This window comes from Manis javanica, chromosome 4, assembly GCF_040802235.1.
Source record: "Manis javanica isolate MJ-LG chromosome 4, MJ_LKY, whole genome shotgun sequence".
Classification (NCBI taxonomy): Eukaryota; Metazoa; Chordata; class Mammalia; order Pholidota; family Manidae; genus Manis; species Manis javanica.
Genome location: NC_133159.1, coordinates 51,814,926 through 51,838,686, shown reverse-complemented (window position 1 = coordinate 51,838,686; position 23,761 = coordinate 51,814,926). Strand labels below are relative to the sequence as shown.

The 23,761-nt window shown below is 37.4% G+C and overlaps 1 protein-coding gene across 1 annotated transcript in view; it reads right to left on the bottom strand.

The window, feature by feature from the left end:
- ALG6 (ALG6 alpha-1,3-glucosyltransferase) overlaps positions 1-18,551 on the bottom strand; it is a 54,528-nt gene extending 35,977 nt beyond the window's left edge. Inside the window, exons 1-3 of the mRNA XM_073234067.1 lie at positions 18,426-18,551; positions 14,657-14,925; positions 129-213 (exon numbers count right to left, since the gene is read on the bottom strand). Of these exons, the coding sequence (XP_073090168.1) occupies positions 129-213; positions 14,657-14,738 (167 nt within the window). The 5' untranslated portion in view covers positions 14,739-14,925; positions 18,426-18,551. The remainder of the gene's footprint in view (positions 1-128; positions 214-14,656; positions 14,926-18,425) is intronic.
- Positions 18,552-23,761: the final 5,210 nt, after the last annotated feature.

Below are 23,761 nucleotides of genomic sequence, written 5' to 3'. Positions count from 1 at the left end.
TCAAGGTAAAACATATAAGTGACAGATGGCAGTATACAGGAAGATGCTCAAGGTGAAAAACGTATTTTCCTTTTAAATATCTTTAAATAATCTATATTAACTATGATAAACAGTAAAATGATCCATACCATTGTTTGATTGGTAAATTAAAAGTAATTTCTTGCCAATGTCTCTGAGCTTCATAATCACCAAACATAGGGGGTTTTCCAGCACCTAAGATGAAAAGTAAAAAGAGCAAGACAATATACTTAATATATCAATGATTTTTATTTCCTTATGAAATTTTTCTAAATTATAAAGGCAATGTAAGCTAAGGAAGAGGACAGAGACATTACCAAAGAAGTCAGAGATGGAGTCTGAGTCCCAGCTCTGCCAGCACACTGAGTGACTAAGTGACCTCGGGCAAACTGCTTTACTTCCCTGAGCCTCAGCACATTAAAAACACGATACTACCTACCCAGAGGACTTTTGGAATAAATAAGATAATGACATGAAATACCCAGGAGAGTACCTGACACACAGTAAACATTCAATGAACAGACACTATTATTAACATTAATTAGTTAATAATACTAATTAGATATACCTGAGTTTATTTTTACTTCATGAAAAAAGACTATCAACTCAATGATCCAAGAAGTATGAAATAATAATACTGAATATCTGTATTATACAAAAGGTTTTTGCCAACTAAATACAAATAACTTAGGGTCAAGTATGGAACCAAAAACAGACTATATGCTACAAAGACATTCATTAGGTCAGGTTTTATTGTCAAATGAGTTATATAAAAACTGTCTTTAAAAATTTTTTTAATTAGGAATTTCTAATTTTTCAAAATTATAAATAAAGGATTAATGGATCTTAGTAACAATTGATAGAGCCTAGTATGTGCCAGATGCAACAATGAAATAGGTATTATTATGTATACCCACTTTATAGATGGAAAAACACAGAGAAAGGTCACCCAGCAGTAAGTGATAGAGTCTAGATTTGAACTTAGGCAAACTAGCTCCATAATCCATTCTCTTAGGTTCTACTCTGCATTGCCTTATAAATCATTTAAGTAGGTATTAACCTTAAATCATTTTAAATGACATAAAGGTAATTCCACTTAGTAAATCATAAACACTCACTATTATAACTAACAGTTGACTACATATTTGTGAGAAGACCCAAAGAGACACAGTAGTCAAAGGTTTTTAAATTAGCAAGTGAAAATCACATACAGTCAAATATAGCTGAGCCCTGAACAATGTGGGGGTTAGGGGCACCAACTCCTAATATCCACATATAACTTTTGGTTCCTCAAAACTTAACTATTAATAGCCTACTGTTGACTGAAAGCCTTAATGATGACATAAAAAACCAATTAACATATTTATTTGTATGTTATCTGTATTGTCTATTGCATTCTTATAATGAAGTTAGAGAAAAGAAAATCTTTTTTCAAATTATAAATCTCCAAAATATTTTCCAATGCATTTATTGAAAAATATCCATGTATAAGTAGACTCGCACAGTTCAAACCTGTGTTGTTCAAGGGTCAACTATATACTCATTAATCCCTATACTCATTAAACCCTAGAAAATGGTATTACCACTCACTAAAATCCAACCCAGACTTTCTCCAGCTTTGAAACACTACATTAAGTAGATTTTTTAATTTAATGATTGTTATACCAATACTCTTTTAATGTAGCACCCCTACCCAACAAGATACCCAACTGTGAAATAATCATAGGAAATGCAGATTAACATCTCTAAAACATACATACATTTAGTGACTGTCACAAAAATTATCCACAGAAAATAGATTTATGTACACACACACACCTGTTTCTCTCAGAAATAATATAATATAATTAATATAATATAATATAATATAATATAATATAATATAATATAATATAATATAATATAATATAATATAATATAATATAATATAATATAATATTCAGGATATAATGGTACCTTGTAGAATCTCAGTGATGGATATAATAATGATGCTAAATAATCAGCAAGGATTTTTAGTTCAAAATATTTGAAATTTGGAGTCCCTGATATCTCACTTACTGGATATACAACATTAAGCAATTTGTGATGACAGACCAATTAATTATGCCAAGGTTACTTTAACATGATGCCTATATATTGGTTCTTGCCCAAAAATATTTTTAAATTACTGACACTTTGAAATTCCAAGCCTCTGTTCATGCTGCTTATACTATATTATACCATATACTCATCAACTCAGTGCCCAAATCTTCAAGAATCATCTCAAATTCCAACCTGTCCATGAAACCTTCCTTTACAAATTAAAAACACATTGATCACTAATTATTGACTTCTCATGTTATTTTCTTCACTAGCATATATTTGTCACGTGACTGTACTATTTCCTAATTGCTACCCAAATATGATTTTTCGTTCATATGGGCAAGAGAATGTGATTTTCCAGAGTTCAAAGGAAATGAACTACCAGCCACAGTATACACTTTCATTAAATCTCAATTAACTGAACAGGAAAGGAAGAAAAACCTATAATTTTTTTAAAAAAGGGAAATTATATCCCCAATGAATTAATTGCATTTTTGTGTATGTATTTTATAGAGGTGTGTATGTGTGCATGTGTTCCTATTTTAAGGAATACAACCATTTTTTATGGCTTCTTTTGAGGGGCACAGGAACTGGTTTTTATTTTTCATTTGTTGTGCTTTTATTTGTTTGCTTTTGGTTCAGTGGGACAATAAAAGTCAGAGAGGATCTTTAGTAATATCCTGAAAAAAAAATCCAACTATCTAGATTTTCTGAAATTGCTCTAGACTTCTGGTCAATGTGGAAGAATTTATTACCATTCTCTAACAAATAGAAGAATGGATAATGACTCTCTTTAGGGTTGAGAAACAAGTTTCTATCCAGAGTCTGACCTACTTCAATAAATTCAGCTGACACTGGCTATGAAATTAGTACTTAAGTTTTTAAAACTGCTAAAGTGCCCTTAAAGCAAACCAGAAGGACAACCCAACTGTACCTATGGGAGCTTCACTTGGGAAGGGCAAAAAGGATTCCTTCCACAGTGATTAATTCTACAAATTCATTTACACAAGATTCAGAATTACATAAAGAAAACATAGTAATGTGTATTTACAGAGTTTCAATTTTATCTCATTCTCAGGAAAATGGGCTTAAGCACCACTTAAATGTTCAATTTATTAATTGCTGAACTATTCAAAATTGTAATTTTAAAAGCAAGAAGTTCTCTGATAATACATAATAACTGTGTTTACATTGAAATTTTAAACATTCTAGAAGAGAACTTGACTAAAACTTTCCAGAATAAAATTTCCCTTTTATATGTTCCTGAGGAAGAAGAAACATTATAAATAGCAATGGGTAGGTTGAAAGAAATTAACCAATTACTTATATGATCGAATAAGTTGCAGAAAATAATTCTATGTAACTTTCCCTTCCTAAAAAGCTGATACAGCTTTGGAAAAAAAGATTAGAATAAAATAACTTTCTTTCATTCAAGTGGTGCCATTTGCTCTAAAACATTGGTTAACACTTTGGATCAAGCCTAGAGGAATCATGGATCTGTATAAGAAATGATTATCAAGACTAAAATCAGAATTTGACTTCTTCCCACAGCTTGTTTAGAAGCAAGCAATATTATTCAATATTTTTAGGTCTGTGAAAACTAATTACATAAACAGCACTTATATAAGGGGTATAATATAAATATTTATGAGGTATAAATTGTAGAAGACTTTAAATTATAATATGCATAGGTAGTTGTATATTGTATACAACTATAAAATATATGCATTTCCAAAGAAGAAATAATGGGTTAAAACCAAGCAAGCTAAAGTGAGCTTCCTTATTTTGACTGCTTCCTAGTGACAATCTTTTTTTTCCTAATTACAATCTTAAAACAAGATAAACAAAAAGCAAACTAAAATAAACATGTTCAAACAAATCACAATAACAAAAATGTTTTAATTAATAGCGGGGGAAGAAGAAAATCTCAACAGAATCACAGATGTTATACTATCAATTCTCCCAGCCTCCTATAATAATATATAGGTTCTTCACCTGAGTCTGAAAAATGTTATATTCTTTATGATGAGGTTGAGATTTCTGACAGAATCACAATTTTTCTTGGTGCTTAGCATTTTTATTTTTCTCATCTGAAAAATGACAAAAACACATAACTACCTATAAAAGATGCCTACAAATATTCTACTACTGTGCAGTAACAATACTTTTCTTACACAGTAATCCAAAAATAATCCTGTTCTGTTGACTTTCTTATGGGACAATTTAAAAACCAGGTTGAACGTAAGTTGCAGAGACAACATAGATGGAGTTGGAGGACATTATGCTCAGTGAAATAAGCCAGGTGGAGAAAGACAAGCACCAAATGATCTCCCCCATTTGTGGAGTAAAACAACAAAGCAAAACTGAAGGAACAAAATAGCAGACTCAGAGATTCCAAGAAGGGACTAGCAGTTACCAAAGGGGAGGGGTGTGGGAGGGCGGGTGGAGAAGGAGGGGGAAGGGGATTGAGGAGTCTTATGTTTAGTACACATGGTGTGGGGTATCACAGAGAAGACAGTGTAGTACTGAGAAGGCAAGTGCTTGCATTGGGGTGTGGGTGGGGACTTGATAGTATGGGTAAATGTAGCAGCCACATTGTTTTTTCATGTGAAACCTTCATAAGAGTATATATCAATAATACCTTAATAAAAATTTTTAAAAAAGGACATGGTAGAGGCAGAGCCAAGATGGTGGCGTGAGTAGAGCAGCAGAAATCTCCTCCCAAAACCATATATATTTTTGAAAATACAACTATTCCTAAAAGAGAGACCAGAAGACACAAGACAACAGCCAGACTACATCTACACTGCGAGAACCCAGCACCTCGCAAAGGAGGTAAGATACAAGCCGCGGCCCGGAGGGACACGAGTGCCCCTCACCCCAGCTCCCAGCGGGAGGAGAGGAGTTGGAGCAGGTAGGGAGAGGGGGCCCAGGACTGCTAAATACCCAGCCCTAGCCATCTGCACCAGAGTGCAGACACACAGTGCTGGATAGTAGGGAAACAGGACAGTAAGACTTGTGAGCGGGTCCCCACAGCCGGCGCCCCTGAGACAAAGAAAAGCGAGTGCCCTTTGAAAATCTTAAAGGGACAGGGGCCTCACAGCTGGACTGAAACGCCCAGTGCAATCAGACCAGTAACTGGGAATCCCAGGGAACTATGAATGCCCCAAACGCCTGAGCGGCAGCACAGCTAGGAGGCCCCTCATGGTGATAAATGGCCTCCCACCTGTTCCCCCTCTGATAGCAGCAGAGCCCATACCCACAGCAACCGGGCAGAGCTTCTTCCACAGCAGCCAGGCAAGAATCAGACACCCTGTCTGTGCACAGCTGCCCAGCACAAGTCGCTAGAGGTCACTGTTCTCCCAGGAGAAGAAGGCCACACTAGCAAGATGGGACATTCTCCCAGCCAACACACGCACCAACTCCCCACAACTACCTCTATTGCCATGAAGAGGCAGAATTTGATCCAGACCAAAATCACAGACACAACCCCTGAGAAGGAGATAGACCTAACCAATCTTCCTGAAAAAGAATTCAAAATAAAGGTCATAACCATGCTGATGGTTCTTCAGAGAAATATGCAAGAGCTAAGAGATGAAGTCTGGAGGGACACTACTGAAATAAAACAATCTCTGGAAGGACTGAAGAGCAGACTGGCTGAGGTGCAAGAGGGCGTTAATGGAATAGAAATCAGAGAACAGGAACACAGAGAAGCTGACGCAGCGAGAGATAAAAAGATCTCCAGGAATGAAACAATATTAAGAGAACTGTGTCACCAATCGAAAAGGAACAATATCCACATTATAGAGGTACCAGAAGAATAAGAGAGAGAAAAAGGGATAGAAAGTGTATTTGAAGAAATAATTGCTGAAAACTTCCCCAAGAGAGAGGAAATAATCGCTCAGATCACGGAAGTACACAGAACTCCCAACAGAAGAGACCCAAGAAGGACAACAACAAGACACATAATAATTAAAATGGCAAATATCAAAGACAAGGACAGAGTTTTAAAGGCAGCTAGAGAGAGGAAAAAGGTTACCTACAAAGGAAAACCCATTAGGCTATCATCAGACTTCTCAACAGAAACCTTACAGGCCAGAAGAGAATAGCATGATATATTTAAAGCAAGGAAACAGAAGGGCCTTGAATCAAGAATACTGTATCCAACACGATTATCACTTAGATATGAAGGAGGGATTAAACAATTCCCAGACAAGCAAAAGTTGAGGGAATTTGCCTCCCACAAACCACCTCTACAGGGCATCTTACAGGGACTGTTCTAGATGGGAGCACTCCTAAGACTAAGTAGATGTCACTACAGAAAATAAAATCACAGCAAAGAAAGTAGACTAACCAAATACTAACCAAAGGCAAAAAATAAAATCAACTACCCACAAAAGCAGTTAAAGAAAACACAAAAGAGCACAGAATAAAACAACCAACATATAAAGAATGGAGGAGGCGGAGGAATAAGAAGGGAGAGAAATAAAGAATCACCAGACAGTGTTTATAATAGCTCAATAAGCAAGTTAGATAGTAAGATACCAAAGAAGCTAACCTTGAACCTTTGGTAACCACGAATCGAAAGCCTGCAATGGCTATAAGTACATATCTTTCAATAATCATCCTAAATGTAAATGAACTGATTGTACCAATCAAAAGACACAGAGTAACAGAATGGATAAAAAAGCAAGACCCATCTACATGCTGTTTACAAGAGACTCACCTCAAACCCAAAGACATGCACAGACTAAAAGTCAAGGGATGCAAAAAGATATTCCATGCAAACAACAGGGAGAAAAAAACAGGTGTTGCAGTACTAGTATCAGACAAAATAGACTTCAAAACAAAGAAAGTAACAAGAGATGAAGAAGGACATTACATAATGATAATGGGCTCAGTCCAACAGGAGGATATAACCATTATAAATATAAATGCACCCAACACAGGAGCACCAGCATATGAGAAACAAATACTAACAGAACTAAAGGAGAAAAATAGAATGCAATGCATTCATTATAGGAGACTTCAACACACCACTCACTCCAAAGGATAGATCCACCGGACAGAAAATAAGTAAGGACACAGAGGCACTGAACAACACACTAGAACAGATGGATCTAATAGACATCTATAGAAGTCTACATCCCAAGCAACAGGATACACATTCTTCTCAAGTACACATGGAACATTCTCCAGAATAGACCACATACTAGGCCACAAAAAGAGCCTCAGTAAATTCCAAATGATTGAAATTCTACCAACCAACTTTTCAGACCACAAAGGTATAAAACCAGAACTCAATTGTACAAAGAAAGCAAAAAGGCCCACAAACACATGGAGGCTTAACAACATGCTCCTAAATAATCAATGGATCAATGACAAAATTAAAAAAGAGATCAAGCAATATATGGAAACAAATGACAACAACAACACAAAGCCCCAACTTCTGTGGGATGCAGCGAAAGCAGTCTTAAGAGGAAAGTATATAGCAATCCAAGAATATTTAAAGAAGGAAGAATAATCCCAAATGAATAGTCTAACATCACAATTAATCAAAATTGGAAAAAGAAGAACAAATGAGGCCTAAAGTTAGCAGAAGGAGGGACATAATAAAGATCAGAGAAGAAATAAATAAAATTAAGAAGAATAAAACAATAGGAAAAATCAATGCAACCAAGAGCTGGTTCTTTGAGAATATAAACTAAATAGATTAGCCTCTAGCCAGATTTATTAAGAGAAAAAGAGAATCAACACACATCAACAGATTCAGAAATGAGAAAGGAAAAATCACAACAGACCCCACAGAAATACAAAGAATTATTAGAGAATACTATGAAAACCTATATGCTAACAAGCTGGAAAACCTAAAAAAAATGGACAACTTCCTAAAAAAACACAGCCTTCTAAGACAGCGAGAAGCTGAAAGGTTTTCTTCTGAGATCGGGAACAAGACAGGAATGCCCACTCTCCCCACTGTTATTTAACATAATACTGGAGGTCCTGGCCACGGCAATTAGACAAAACAAAGAAATACAAGGAATCCAGATTGGTAAAGAAGAAGTTAAACTGTCCCTATTTGCAGATTACATGATATTGTACATAAAAAAAAACTCTAAAGACTCCACTCCAAAACTACTAGAACTAATATCGGAATACAGCAAAGTTGCAGGATACAAAATTAACACACAGAAATCTGTGGCTTTCCTATACACTAACAATGAACCAATAGAAAGAGAAATCAGGAAAACAATTCCATTCACAATTGTATCAAAAAGAATAAAATACCTAGTAATAAACCTCAACAAGGAACTGAAAGACCTATACCCTGAAAACTGTAAGACACTCTTAAAAGAAATTAAAGAGGACACTAACAAATGGAAACTCATCCCATGCTCTTGGCTAGGAAGAATTAATATCATCAAAATGGCCATCCTGCCCAAAGCAATATACAGATTTGATGCAATCCCTATCAAATCACCAACAGCATTCTTCAACGAACTGGAACAAATAGTTCAAAAATTCATATGGAAATACCAAAGACCCCAAATAACCAAAGCAATCCTGAAAAGGAAGAATAAAGTTGGGGGGGAATCTCACTCCCCAACTTCCAGCTCTACTACAAAGTCCCAGTAATCAAGACAATTTGGTACTGGCACAAGAACAGAGCCACAGACCAGTGGAACAGAATAGAGACTCCAGACATTAATCCAAACATATATGGTCAATTAATATATGATAAAGGAGCCATAGACATACAATGGGGAAATGACAGTCTCTTCAATAGATGGTACTGGCAAAACTGGGCAGCTACATGTAAGAGAATGAAACTGGGTCACTGTCTAACCCCGCACACAAAAGTAAATTCGAAATGGATCAAAGATCTGAATGTAAGACATGAAACCATAAAACTTCAAAAAAACATAGGTAAAAATCTCTTGGACATAAACATGAGCGACTTCTTCCATGAAAATATCTCCCCGGTCAAGGGAAACACAAGCAAAAATGAACAAGTGGGACTATATCAAGCTGAAAAGCTTCTGTACAGCAAAGGACACCATCAACAGAACAAAAAGGCATCCTACAGTATGGGAGAATATATTCATAAATGACAGATCCGATAAAGGGTTGACATCCAAAATATATAAAGAGCTCATGCACCTCAACAAACAAAAAGCAAATAATCCAATTAAAAAATGGGCAGAGGAGCTGAACAGACGGTTCTCTAAACAAGAAATTCAGATGGCCAATAGACACACGAAAAGATGCTCCACATTACTATTCATCAGAGAAATGCAAATTAAAACCATAATGAGATATTACCTCACACCAGTAAGGATCGCCACCATCCAAAAGACAAACAACAACAAATGTTGGCGAGAAAGACAAACAACAACAAATGTTGGCGAGGTTGTGGAGAAAGGGAAACCCTCCTACACTGCTGGTGGGAATGTAAATTAGTTCAACCATTGTGGAAAGCAGTATGGAGGTTCCTCAAAAAGCTCAAAATAGACAGACCATTTGACCCAGGAATTCCACATCTAGGAATTTACCCTAAGAATGCAGCAGCCCAGTTTGAAAAAGACAGATGCACCCCTATGTTTATCGCAGCACTATTTACAATAGCCAAGAAATGGAAGCAACCTAAGTGTCCATCAGTAGATGAATGGATAAAGATGTGGTACACAGACACAATGGAATATTATTCAGCCATAAGAAGAAAACAAATTGTACCATTTGCAACAACATGGATGGAGCTAGAGGGTTTTATGCTCAGTGAAATAAGCCAGGCAGAGAAAGACAAATACCAAATGATTTCACTCATATGTGGAGCATAAGAACAAAGAAAAACTGAAGGAACAAAACAGCAGCACAATCACAGAACCCAAGAATGGACTAACAGTTATCAAAAGGAAAGGGACTGGGGAGGATGGGAGGGAAGGCAGGGATAAGGGCTGGGAAAAAGAAAGGGGGTATTATGATTAGCATATATAATGGGGGGGAGCATGGGGAGGGCTGTGGAACACAGAGAAGAGAGTAGTGATTCTACAACAACTTACTAAGCTGATTGACAGTGAGTGTAATGGGATTTGTAGGGGGGACTTGGTGAAGGGGGTACCCTAGTAAACATAATATTCTTCATGTAATTGTAGATTAATGATAACAAAAAAAAAATTAAAAAAAGAAAGTAAGTTGCAGAGGTCCTGTTTTCCAGATGAGGGAAATAACTTGGTAAACTCAGACTTTAGGAGAGAAATGTCAGAGTAAATAATATATGTAAGCCACAAGGATAGAAAAGTATTACACGTGCTTGTCGTCTACTCAATTCCCATTAAGCGTTTGATTATATACAACAGCAATACTGAAACAGTGATTTTTAAATTATATTATTTTAATTTATACCTGATTTTACTTTTCAACATCACCTCAACATAAGAATTCAAAGAAAATAATATATCTAACAAAATTAGAAGACAAAAATAAAATTACAAGACAGACATATAGGATTGCAGATTAAATAATGATCAGGAATAACACAGTACTGAAGTAAGAGAGGGAGATGACAATCAATGGGCCAGCTGTGGTAACATAAACTACATATTTTATATAACAACTTTTAGTTGGGCTTCTCCCTAGGGCCCCTTACCCCATTGTAGCTACCAAACTGATCCCCTCCTTCCATTCACTAATGAACTTGCTAAAACTTATGTCCACTTAATTCCCATTTAATCCTCAATTCATTCAACTGGTAATTTGGAAGATCACAATGGCCTCCCCTAAATCTTTTGTCTGTTGTTAGTTTCCATCCTACTTGACATGTCTAGAACCTTACACCAATGTCCAGTCTTAATGTCTTAAAATTCTCTGACTTCTTGTCTTCTAGGATAACAACTTCTCCAGGCTCTAATCCTACTTGTTTCTTTCTCAGCCTCCTTTAATCATTCCCCCTTCTCTGAGAACGTGAACAATGATTAAATCTGTTTTCTTCTTCCACTATGGGGCCCTCCAACCCTGTGGATTCAACCATCACCTGTATCAGTGTTTGGTAACATCACAATAACGTGTGGAGCTTTTAAAATTACAGATGAGACTAGTTTCCACCAACATGGCAGACTTAGATGGTCAAAAAAACACCTCCAGGACAGGGAGGAAAAAAAATGTATGCCTAAGTAAGCAGCAAAATACATGAATTCCTCAGAGGCCAGAAACAAAAAAAAGTGTGTCACGATCTAGAGGAGTAAGCATTTGTCCTGAGGGTAAAATTTGCTAAAGCAGCTTTCATAACTCAGAGAAATATTTTACTTCCTAGATAACTGGCTTATTATAAAAGGATATAAAAAGGATTATTATAAAAGGTATCTTATTATAAAAGGGATCTTTGATGGCCTGTAGCCTGAGTACTGAGAAACTCTAGGCAATGAATAAGGAGGCAAAGCCTAGCACTGCAACAGGTGGAAATTCATTGTCAGAGAATCCTCAACTAGGATTAAAAAAACAATGCCTTTGGGAAGATGGTAAAGATAGCCTTTATCTCCTCTATGGCTCTTGGTAGTACAGGAAATGAGAAAAAAAAACTCCTGAAAATTCCTAACCGTAAGCCTGCATTTACCCAGTGTGGGGCATGAATTCACACCAAAAATATGGTCAAAGAAATCTTCAGATCATGACTTAATTTGAGTTTTGTTATAGTGTCCCCTCCAACTCAGAGTGCCAATCAAAAGTCCAGGTTGTTACCTCCATCTATACAGATCAGAGGTTCCCACATCCTCTCCTGAGGTTCAACTGATTTGCTAAAGCAGCTTTCAGAACTCATAAAACATTTTACTTCCTAGATAACTGGCTTATTATAAAAGGATATTAGTTCAGGAACAGCCAGATGGAAGAGATGCATGGCGCAAGGTATGTGGAAAGGGTACAGAGCTTCTATGCCCACTCTCTCCAAATCTCCAAGAGCTCACCAACCCAAAGGCTCTCTGAAGCCTGTGCTTTTGGATTTTTATGAATTCTTCATTACAAAGGCATGATCGATTATATCACTGGCCACTGGCGAATGATTCAACCTCTAGCCCCACTCTCCACCTGGAAATCAAGGTGTGGGACTAAAAGTTCCAACCCTCAAATCACAGGGCTGGTTCTCCTGGAAACCAGCCCCCATCCTTAAGTGTGATTTAAGTCATCTCATTAACGTAAACAAGACAACTTTAACACTCTCACTTAGAAAATTCAAGGGTTTTAGGAGCTCTGTCCCACAACTGGGGATGCAGACCAAATACCATAAATCACAGTATCATAAGAAGACACCATTTATTATTCTTGGTCATCCTAAAGACCAGACCTAAAGACTTGAAGATCACCAGCAAGACTGACTTTTGTTATACAACAGATACTCAATAAATATTTTGGGATTAAATGATTTGCTGTGAAGGTTAAATGACAGAATAGTTATGAACCATTTAATGTGCTGATTATATTCTTTCCCTATTAAAGAAGAAAACACAATCATACATATTGTCTCAGTCCTCAAAACGCTATTAACGTACATATTAGTATTACCACTTTGTAGAAGTTACCTACCTCTGTAGAAGGGTTTCATGGAGATTAAGTAATTTCCCCAAGATTAGGCAACTAACAGGTGAAAGTACTAAAATTTGAACCAAAATCTACTGCTCCATCCAAGTAATTTTATTTCCTCAATATTCCTCAAATTCATTTCTCCGTATTTTAATTGCCTTAGTTCAGGGCTTCTTTCTCAGGAGCCACAGAGCAGTGTCATAAAAGCACTGAGTTTGGAATAAAATACAATTATATTTGAATCCAGTTGTCCTTTGTTGGTTGTCTCATTTTATATTTGTAAATTAGAGATGATACATGTCTACCGTGGTTGTGGTAAGTACTAAAGAAAATGCTCAGTGTCTAGCTGATAGTAAAAATGAGTAACTTGTATTATGATGATTGTCACATTTGTCTTTTTACCCCCAATCTTCTTCCTACCATTTTTTAAATTAATAAGTTATTTTTCTAAAACACAAATAATTTGTCAAGCTGACTGTACAGCCAAATCTCAAACCACTCCCTCCCCACCCTTTACATTCCTTTTTATGCTACCCGATACTGCACACATATAACCATGCTCTCATGTTACCAGGCCTTTGCACATGTTACTGCTGTCTAGAATACATTTCCCGCCTCATACACTCAGCACATTCTAACTCATCCTTCAAACCTTGAACTCAAATATCTTCTCTGAAAAATTTTCTCTAATGCACCCTGATCATTCACTTTGCCATGTTACTTTTGTACCTCACACATACTTTCATGTTATAATGATTGCATTGTTCGTGTGACCACTTACTGACTAAAATGTGAGGAGGCTCCTCAAGTGTTGGATATTCACTTTGTATCTCGAACACGTAGCATAATGCCCGGAACTGGAGCCCTGCTAGATACATACAGTTGGCCCCTGAACAACACAGGGATTAAGGGCACCAACCCACATGCAGTTGATAATCCGCCTATAACTTCTGAATCCTCAAAAACTTAACTACTTAAGAGCCTCCATTAACTGGAAGCCTTACCAATAAGATGAACAGACAACACATTTGTATGTTATATGTATTATATCCTGTATTCTTAGAATAAAATTAGCTAGAGAAAAGAAAATGTTTTTTCAAACTCTTGCAAATCTCCAAAAATCTTTCCAGTATATCCATTGAAAAAAATCGGCATATAAATGGACTCAAACAGTTGAAACCCATGTTGTTCTGTATTTACTGGGTTAAATCTAATCCCACCCTCAATCTCAGAAACACCCTCAAACAGTTTTCTCTTCCTTTCTCTCACATCATTCTCCATCATATTCTCCATTGGTCTCTCCTTTCCATCTAGTGTTAAAAAGAAACACCCAGGCCCAATACAGTGTCACTTTCACTAGGCCAAGTCACCAAACCAAATACTTAAGCCCAATTAAAATTTTAACCTCCCATAGAAATGTAGTCAGTCAGGAATTTTCTGGTCAACATCATCAGTAAGATTTTTGCCAATAACCTTCCCCCACCCTCTTGTCCATAAAAACTTTCCATTCTGTACAATTCCATGGAGCATCTCTCTGCTTGCTAGAGGGGATGCTGCCTGATTCATGCATCACTTAATAGGGCCAATTAGATATCCAAATTACTTAGATGAATTTAGTTTTTTAACACTAGTAACATGCCTTCTCTACTCTAAATTTAAAAAAAGCCTCCTTTGATTCTGCTCCAGCCTTTAAGTACTAATTAATTTCTCTCCTCAATGACTAATACATAATCATTTCTCAATTTATCATCTCACCAATTAGAATATTTTGTTTTCTCAAATCACAAAGTCCATTTAGCCTATTCAATAACTATACATATTCTTTCTTTTAGAATTAGATGTTTAAATGTATTTTCTTTACCACATTAATAAAGCCAAAAATTCTTCTCTGCCCCAGTGAGAAAACTGTAAGCTATTTACCAAAAAACCAAAAGTCTATTCAAAGGAATATTTACCTATCTTTTAAACAGTAAAAATGTGTTACCTGAATAAGAATTAAGAGAAACTGTCCACCGTACTGTTAGTCCTATTAGGACCACGATTGTCATCAAGTACCATTTCTCCATATTTCTTCTTCAAATTTAGGGAGGGGGAAAAAAAGAGGGCAAATGCCAGAATACTTTTAACACATAGTCACTTCCTTTCTTGATCAAAGAAATGTTATCAATTTTTTGGCATGACGTGTTTGAGAGGATTTTAAGTGATGCTTTGTTTCCAGTTAAATATTGATTTTTAGATCTATGAAGAAGTAGCCTGGAAGAAAAAAAACAAAGAACCAAGATTTAGGACAGCACAGCATATCAACAAACTCATTAAAGCAAGTAGAAAGATGGAGAATGTGGGAGGTAGGGGAAGTCCACAGAGGAAAGGGGTGGCTTTAAGTTCCTTATTCCCCAGTCCACTAGTTGGGAGATACACACCTCAAAAGGGAGCTCCCCCTTTAAATGGGACTCAGTGTATCTCAAGATAAAGTAAGGATCTTAAAAGGGAATATTTCTGAGTAAAGAAAAACACAGCTTTGTAGATAGAACAGTCAATTTCAGCTAAATCATGTTCACCTACTGGGAAAAATAAGATCACAAAGGTAAACAGAAAGATGATTTATCTTCAGTACAGAAAGAATTTTACCTTTCTATTTAGTTTGAGAAAGCCTGCACTAACTTATGTAGTTTGATTTTTTACTTCTTTTCTTCCAAAATATACTTGTGTTAATCACAACTTTCCATTTTAGAGAATGAATCTTTGCAAGAATCATTAAAAACAGCACCAGCTCTTAAGAGAAAATACAGAAGAATGTAAATAACCATCTCTATGTTTCATTTTTATCACTTTATTCCTTGTGTTGGGGGGTTTAAAGTAAAAGGTTTTGAAAATTGTGGGCCATTTTAACCACAGGATATACTTTAATTTAAATATATTCAGAAAAATATGATTAATAAATCAACTGAAAAGTTTCGGGGAAAACTGGCACATTCCACCTATTGGACAAAAATCCTTTTCTTACTTAAAAATATCCCTGAAAAAAAAAAAAAACAGGAAGGGTCAACTCTAGAACTAATGAAGTCTAGCATCTCAATCAAGTAGAATGACTCAAAGCATTTAATAAGGTTATTTAATTGTTATTCAAATTTGGATTATATAAATTCCTCCCTTCCACTGCATTGTAATGATCTCCCTTAAATCATTTTACTATTCACTAGAACTTCTATCACAGAGGTCAACTAAAAGGAAAATTTAAATTTCTTACTAAATGTTGATTCTGAATTTGGATATAGATTTTTAGGCCTATAAACTATTCAAATTCTTTTTTAGTCTAACTCTAAAGGCTCCATTTATCAACATGCTGCACTATATATTCCAGAATTATAATACAACACTCCTTTTCTGCTGATACAATGTTTAAAATTGATTTTATAAATGCTAATCCCTGGATTTAAAAATATAGCTTAACCAGTATTTTATCTAGGAAATTTAAATCACCAATATGATCAAGTTAAATCAATTATTCACCACTCCAGATAATCATTTTTAAGTACTTTCCCAGGAATGTAAAGTAACAAAAATAAGACTACTAAGAACATTAAATAATCTAATGAATTTAAAAAGAACATAATGTTTAACTGATACCATGCTGATCAAGTTTGCTAAGAGCACAGTGGTGGAAGGGTGAGCTAACTGATGGATGAAACCATCATATTCAAAAACATTTGGACAACATCTACTGTGGACCAAATCTTACTCCAAAAATCCCATGACAGGGATAAATTGAAATAAATTCAAGGTCCTGCACTTAAATGTGAAAATAAAAAAAAAACATCAAAAATTAACCTCATAAGTACTGAAAGGGAAGCAACAGGTAACAGATGATTTGTTTTGTAGAGGCCCAGAACTGATGACCAGTGTTATATGTATTTTGGATTAAATATTAGGAAAGCTTTAGGGTAGCTTTTCTGACAATTAGAGCTGTCCATAAATGAAATAAGCCTCTTTTTGACAAGGTAGTTCCTCTATAAAAGTTTCAAACAGAAGCTGAGCAACTACTTGACTAGAGTATTTTTAGGTATAGAATAGATAGATGACTAATTTCTAAAGTGTATTCTAAATCTGGTTTTGGAAGTATATTAGGTACCTGGATTAATGTAAATCAGGACAATACAAAATATTCATTCTTCCAACGTGTTAATGCTTCCCCTAATTCCCAATAGTTCCCCATGTACCGTCACTTTTGTGGGGTTTCTTTGATGAGTAAAGTGAATAGGCTTTCCCATCCTTCACAAGTGGCTCATCCTACAAACTGATCAAAAACATCTCTTCATTACATCTATTATACTTGGAATGAAATCCAAAATAAAACAAATCCAAATACCCCAGCCATAAGACCTTCCATGATCTGAGCTCGGCCTGCCTCTCCAATTTCATCTCCTCCCACTCTCCCACAAGGTCTTCCTTGTTTTCCTAAAATCTGTCAGATTCGTAACTCTATGGTTCATACTATACCACTTCTATTCCCTCTACTGGTACACACTTACCCAACTCACTGGCTAATCTTTTGTCATTCACCTTGTATCTCAAATTGCAGCCTTTGAAAGGTTCCTGACCTCTTACCATTTGCTCGAATACCTTCTTTAATTTTCTTCCTAATTCTTTTCATATCAAAAATTGTTTTTTCACACAGCATGGAACAATCTCACAAACTTAATTTGGAGTAAAAAAAGCTGGACACCAAAGAATACATACTATATGGTTCCATTTATGAAAGACTCATAAACAGTCAAAATTAATCTATGGTGTTAGAAATCGGGAAAGAGGTTACCTTTGGGGAGGCAAGAGGGGATGGTGATTGGGACTGATCTCCAGAAAGATCTTCTGGGAAGATGCTGTAAATGTTGTTTCTTGATTTGAGTGGTGGTGAAAAGATGTGTTTACTTTATAAATCAGCAAGTTACCGCTTATGAGTTGCCTACAGTATTTTCTCCTACGTATGTTATATTCCAATTAAAAAAGTATAAAGAAAATTACATTTATCTGTCAACTAGAATATAAGCTCCATGCAAGCTGGGATTCTCCAGTCTTAGTCGGGGCTGTTTCCTGCACTTAAAACAGTGTTGGCAAAAAGCAGTTACTCAAAACGTATTTGCCTAATGGACATCGTGTTAATAAGGGAGGTTCCTAATTTTACTGAGTCCTTTGTAGTTAAAGATATTATGTCAGCCTTTCAACAGTAAATCTCTGCTCCTTGAACAGTAAGAAGGGTTCTTTATTAGTTTTTCCATCTGCAAAGCAGTTAACTTTCTAGCCCATCCACGTGCCCTGTAGTTGGCACGCGGGCGGCAGTTTTCCGTTCTACTGCGTCCTAAGCGTGCATCTCCATTCCCCAGGCCGATCTGTTCCTTTCAGTCTGAAGGGTCCTTTCCCCAGGGTAGACACAACATCAGAGGCGCAGCTATCCCAGATTAGCACGTCTGGCAAAAAGGACCCCTCCTGACGCTTCTCCTCCTTTCGAACGGGCCGGACCCTCAGGACCACAGGAACTAGGGCGCCGGGGCCGCTCCACCACCATTACCGCGCCCCGCGCCCGACCCCCAAGCGAGCCGGCAAGCTGGGCTGGGAAGGCCTCGCGAGCCTTCCCTCCGACTGCAGCGGAGCCAGACGCCCGGTCGCCAGCAGGACGCGGGCTCGCGGGGCGTCGCAGGCCTCCCGCTCCCCTCACCGTGGGCAGGCGGTGCAGAACCCCCAAGGACCCTGGCGCTTACCCAACCGCCGGCGGAACGCTGGGATTCGCGCCTGCAGCGAGCCCCAAAAAGGCGCCTGCGCACTCGCTCTCGCGAAGGACTGCTGCTCTGGTCTTCCGCCTCCGCGTGCTCGCGCGCCATTCGCGCGCTGAGCACGAGAGCGAGCCCGTCGAGCGTGAGGGGAGGGGCGAGGAAAAGGCTCAGAGAGGAAGCCGCGGGTCTGGGAGGCGGGGCACGACCGGTGGAACGCGAGAGGCCTTAGTCCAAGGGTGCCTCGGGGGAGGTGGAAAGCCCCTTGCTCTTCTTTCCTGGGATCGTGGCCAAGGCCTGAGTCCACAGATTCCTGTCAGGGGCGCGTCCCGGCTCACTTCACAGAGTGGAGAGCCTTATGCTGCCGGGCAGAAGGTCTTCCGCTGGGCATGTGCCCTCAAGAAGCCAAAAAGCCAACCTGCTTGACTTTCTTCAAGTTACATGCCTGCGAAGATGAGTTCAGGGCTAGGAAATCACTTCATGTAAGAAATATTGTTGAACCGTCCTCCATGAAGATTTTTTTATTGTTATCATTAATCTACAATTACATGAACAACATTATGTTTACTAGGGTCCCCCTTCACCAAGTCCCCCACCCCACAAACCCCATTACAGTCACTGTCCATCAGCGTAGTAAGATGCTGTAGAATCACTACTTGTCTTTGTGTTGCACAACCCTCCCAATGCCCCCCACATATTATACATGCTAATCGTAATGCCCCCTTTCTTTGTCCCCCGCCCCTATCCCCCCTTCCCACCCATCCTCCCCAGTTCCTTTCCATTTGGTAACTGTTAGTCCATTCTTGGGTTCTGTGAGTCTGCTGCTGTTTTGTTCCTTCATTTTTTTCTTTGTTCTTGTACTCCACATATGAGTGAAATCATTTAGTACTTGTCTTTCTCCGCCTGGCTTATTTCACTGAGCATAATACCCTCTAGCTCTATCCATGTTGTTGCAAATGGTACAATTTGTTTTCTTCTTATGATGAAAATTCCATTGTGTATATGTACACATATTCTTTATCCATTCATCTACTGATGGACACTTAGATTGCTTCCATTTCTTGGCTATTGTAAATAGTGCTGCAATAAACATAGGGGTGCATCTGTCTTTTTCAAACTGGGCTGCTGCATTCTTAGGGTAAATTCCTAGATGTGGAATTCCTGGGTCAAATGGTCTGTCTATTTTGAGCTTTTTGAGGAACCTCCATACTGCTTTCCACAATGGTTCCCACCAGCAGTGTAGGAGGGTTTCCCTTTCTCCACAACCTCGCCAACATTTGTTGTTGTTTGTCTTTTGGATGGTGGCAGTCCTTACTGGTGTGAGGTAATATCTCATGGTTTTAATTTGCATTTCTCTGATGAATAGTAATGTGGAGCATCTTTTCATGTGTCTGTTGGCCATCTGAATTTCTTCTTTGGAGAACTGTCTGTTCAGCTCCTCTGCCCATTGTTTAATTGGATTATTTGCTTTTTGTTTGTTGAGGTGCATGAGCTCTTTATATATTTTGGATGTCAACCCTTTATCGGATCTGTCATTTATGAATATATTCTCCCATATTGTAGAATGCCTTTTTGTTCTGTTGATGGTGTCCTTTGCTGTACAGAAGCTTTTCAGCTTGATATAGTCCCACTTGTTCATTTTTGCTTGTGTTTCCCTTGACCGGGGAGATATTTTCATGGAAGAAGTCGCTCATGTTTATGTCCAAGAGATTTTTACCTATGTTTTTTTTGAAGTTTTATGGTTTCATGACTTACATTCAGATCTTTGATCCATTTCGATTTTACTTTTGTGTGTGGGGTTAGACAGTGACCCAGTTTCATTCTCTTACATGTAGCTGCCCAGTTTTGCCAGTACCATCTGTTGAAGAGACTGGCATTGTATGCGATGGCTCCTTTATCATATATTAATTGACCGTATATGTTTTGGTTAATGTCTGGAGTCTCTATTCTGCTCCACTGGCCTGTGGCTCTGTTCTTGTGCCAGTACCAACTTGTCTTGATTACTGTGGCTTTGTAGTAGAGCTTGAAGTTGGGGAGCAAGATCCCCTCCACTTTATTCTTCCTTCTCAGTATTACTTTGGCTGTTCGGGGTTTTTGGTGTTTCCATATGAATTTTTGAACTATTTGTTCCAGTTTGTTGAAGAATGCAGTTGGTAATTTGATAGGGGTTGCATCAAATCTGTATATTGCTTTGGGCAGGATGGCCATTTTGATGATATTAATTCTTCCTAGCCAAGAGCATGGGATGAATTTCCATTTGTTAGTGTCCTCTTTAATTTCTCTTAAGAGTGTCTTATAGTTTTCAGGGTATAGATCTTTCACTTCCTTGGGTAGGTTTATTCCTAGGTATTTTATTCTTTTTGATGCAATTGTGAATGGAATTGTTTTCCTGATTTCTCTTTCTATTGGTTCATTGTTAGTGTATAGGAAAGCCACAGACCTCTGTGTGTTAATTTTGTATCCTGCAACTTTGCTGTATTCCGATATCAGTTCTAGTAGTTTTAGAGTGGATTCCTTAGGGTTTTTTTATGTACAATATCATGTAATCTGCAAATAGGGACAGTTTAACTTCTTCCTTGCCAATCTGGATGCCTTTTATTTCTTTGTATTGTCTGATTGCCGTGGCTACGACCTCCAGTAGTATGTTGAATAGAAGTGGGAAGAGTGGGCATCCTTGTCTTGTTCCCGATCTTAAAGGAAAAGCTTTCAGCTCGCTGTTCAGTATGATGCTCGCTGTGGGTTTATCATATATGGCCTTTATAATGTTGAGGTACTTGCCCTCTGTGCCCATTTTATTGAGAGTTTTTATCATGAATGGGTGTTGAATTTTGTCAAATGCTTTTTCAGCATCTATGGAGATGATCATGTGGTTTTTGTCCTTTTTGTTGATTTGGTGGATGATGTTGATGGATTTTCGAATGTTGTACCATCCTTGCATCCCTGGGATCAATTCCACTTGGTCATGGTGTATGATCCTTTTGATGTATTTTTGAATTCGGTTTGCTAATATTTTGTTGAGTATTTTTGCATCTACGTTCATCCGGGATATTGGTCTGTAGTTTTCCTTTTTGGTGGGGTCTTTGCCTGGTTTTGGTATTAGGGTGATGTTGGCTTCATAGAATGAGTTTGGGAGTATACCCTCCTCTTCTGTTTTTTGGAAAACTTTAAGGAGAATGGGTATTATGTCTTCTCTGTATTTCTGATAAAATTCCAAGGTAAAGTCATCTGGCCTGGGGGTTTTGTTCCTGGGTAGTTTTTTGATTACCACTTCGATTTCTTTGCTGGTAATTGGTTTGTTTATATTTTGTGTTTCTTCCTTGGTCAGTTTTGGAAGGCTGTATTTTTCTAGGAAGTTGTCCATTTCTTCTAGGTTTTCTAGCTTGTTAGCATATAGGTTTTCATAGTATTCTCTAATAATTCTTTGTATTTCTGTGGGGTCCGTCATGATTTTTCCTTTCTTGTTTCTGATTCTGTTGATGTGTGTTGATTCTCTTTTTCTCTTAATAAGTCTGGCTAGAGGCTTATCTATTTTGTTTATTTTCTCAAAGAACCAGTTCTTGGTTTCATTGATTTTTTTCTATTGTTTTATTCTTCTCAATTTTATTTATTTCTTCTCTGATCTTTATTATGTCCCTCCTTCTGCTAACTTTAGGCCTCATTTGTTCTTCTTTTTCCAATTTCGATAATTGTGATGTTAGACTATTCATTTGGGATTGTTCTTCTTTCTTTAAATATGCCTGGATTGCTATATACTTTCATCTTAAGACTGCTTTCACTGCATCCCACAGAAGTTGGGGCTTTGTGTTGTTGTTGTTGTCATTTGTTTCCATATATTGCTTGATCTCTATTTTAATTTGGTCATTGATCCATTGATTATTTAGGAGCATGTTGTTAAGCCTCCATGTGTTTGTGGGCCTTTTTGCTTTCTTTGTACAATTGAGTTCTGGTTTTATACCTTTGTGGTCTGAAAAGTTGGTTGGTAGAATTTCAATCTTTTGGAATTTACTGAGGCTCTTTTTGTGGCCTAGTATGTGGTCTATTCTGGAGAATGTTCCATGTGTACTTGAGAAGAATGTGTATCCTGTTGCTTTTGGATGTAGAGTTCTATAGATGTCTATTAGGTCCATCTGTTCTAGTGTGTTGTTCAGTGCCTCTGTGTCCTTACTTATTTTCTGTCTGTCTAGTGGATCTATTCTTTGGAGTGAGTGGCGTGTTGAAGTCTCCTAAAATGAATGCATTGCATTTTATTTCCTCCTTTCGTTCTGTTAGTATCTGTTTCACATATGCTGGTGCTCCTGTGTTGGGTGCATATATATTTAGAATGGTTATATCCTCTTGTTGGACTGAGCCCTTTATCATTATGTAGTGTCCTTCTTTATATCTTGTTACTTTCTTTGTTTTGAAGTCTATTTTGTCTGATACTAGTACTGCAACACCTGCTTTTTTCTCCCTGTTGTTTGCATGAAATATCTTTTTCCATTCCTTGACTTTTAGTCTGTGCATGTCTTTGGGTTTGCGGTGAGTCTCTTGTAAGCAGCATATAGATGGGTCTTGCTTATTTATCCATTCTGTTACCTTGTGTCTTTTGATTGGTGTGTTCAGTCCATTTATGTTTAGGGTGATTATGGAAAGATATGTACTTATAGCCATTGCAGGCTTTAGATTCATGGTTACCAAAGGTTCAAGGTTAGCTTCATTTGTATCTTACTATCTAACTTGCTTATTGAGCTATTATATACACTGTCTGGTGATTCTTTATTTCTCTCCCTTCTTATTCCTCCTCCTCCATTCTTTATATGTTGGGTGTTTTATTCCATGCTTTTTGTGTTTCCTTTAACTGCTTTTGTGGGTAGTTGATTTTATTTTTTGCCTTTAGTTAGTATTTGGTACGTCTGCTTTCTTTGCTGTGTTTTTATTTTCTCTGGTGACATCTGTTTAGCATTAGGAGTGCTCCCATCTAGAGCAGTCCCTCTAAAATACCCTGTAGAGGTGGTTTGTGGGAGGCAAATTCCCACAACTTTTGCTTGTCTGGGAATTGTTTCATCCCTTCTTCATATTTAAATGATAATCATGCTGGATACAGTATTCTTGGTTCAAGGCCCTTCTGTTTCCTTGCATTAAATATATCATGCCATTCTCTTCTGGCCTGTAAGGTTTCTGTTGAGAAGTCTGATGATAGCCTGATGGGTTTTCCTTTGTAGGTGACCTTTTTCCTCTCTCTAGCTGCCTTTTAAACTCTGTCCTTCTCCTTGATCTTTGCCATGTTAATTATTATGTGTCTTGGTGTTGTCCTCCTTGGGTCCCTTCTGTTGGGAGTTCTGTGTACT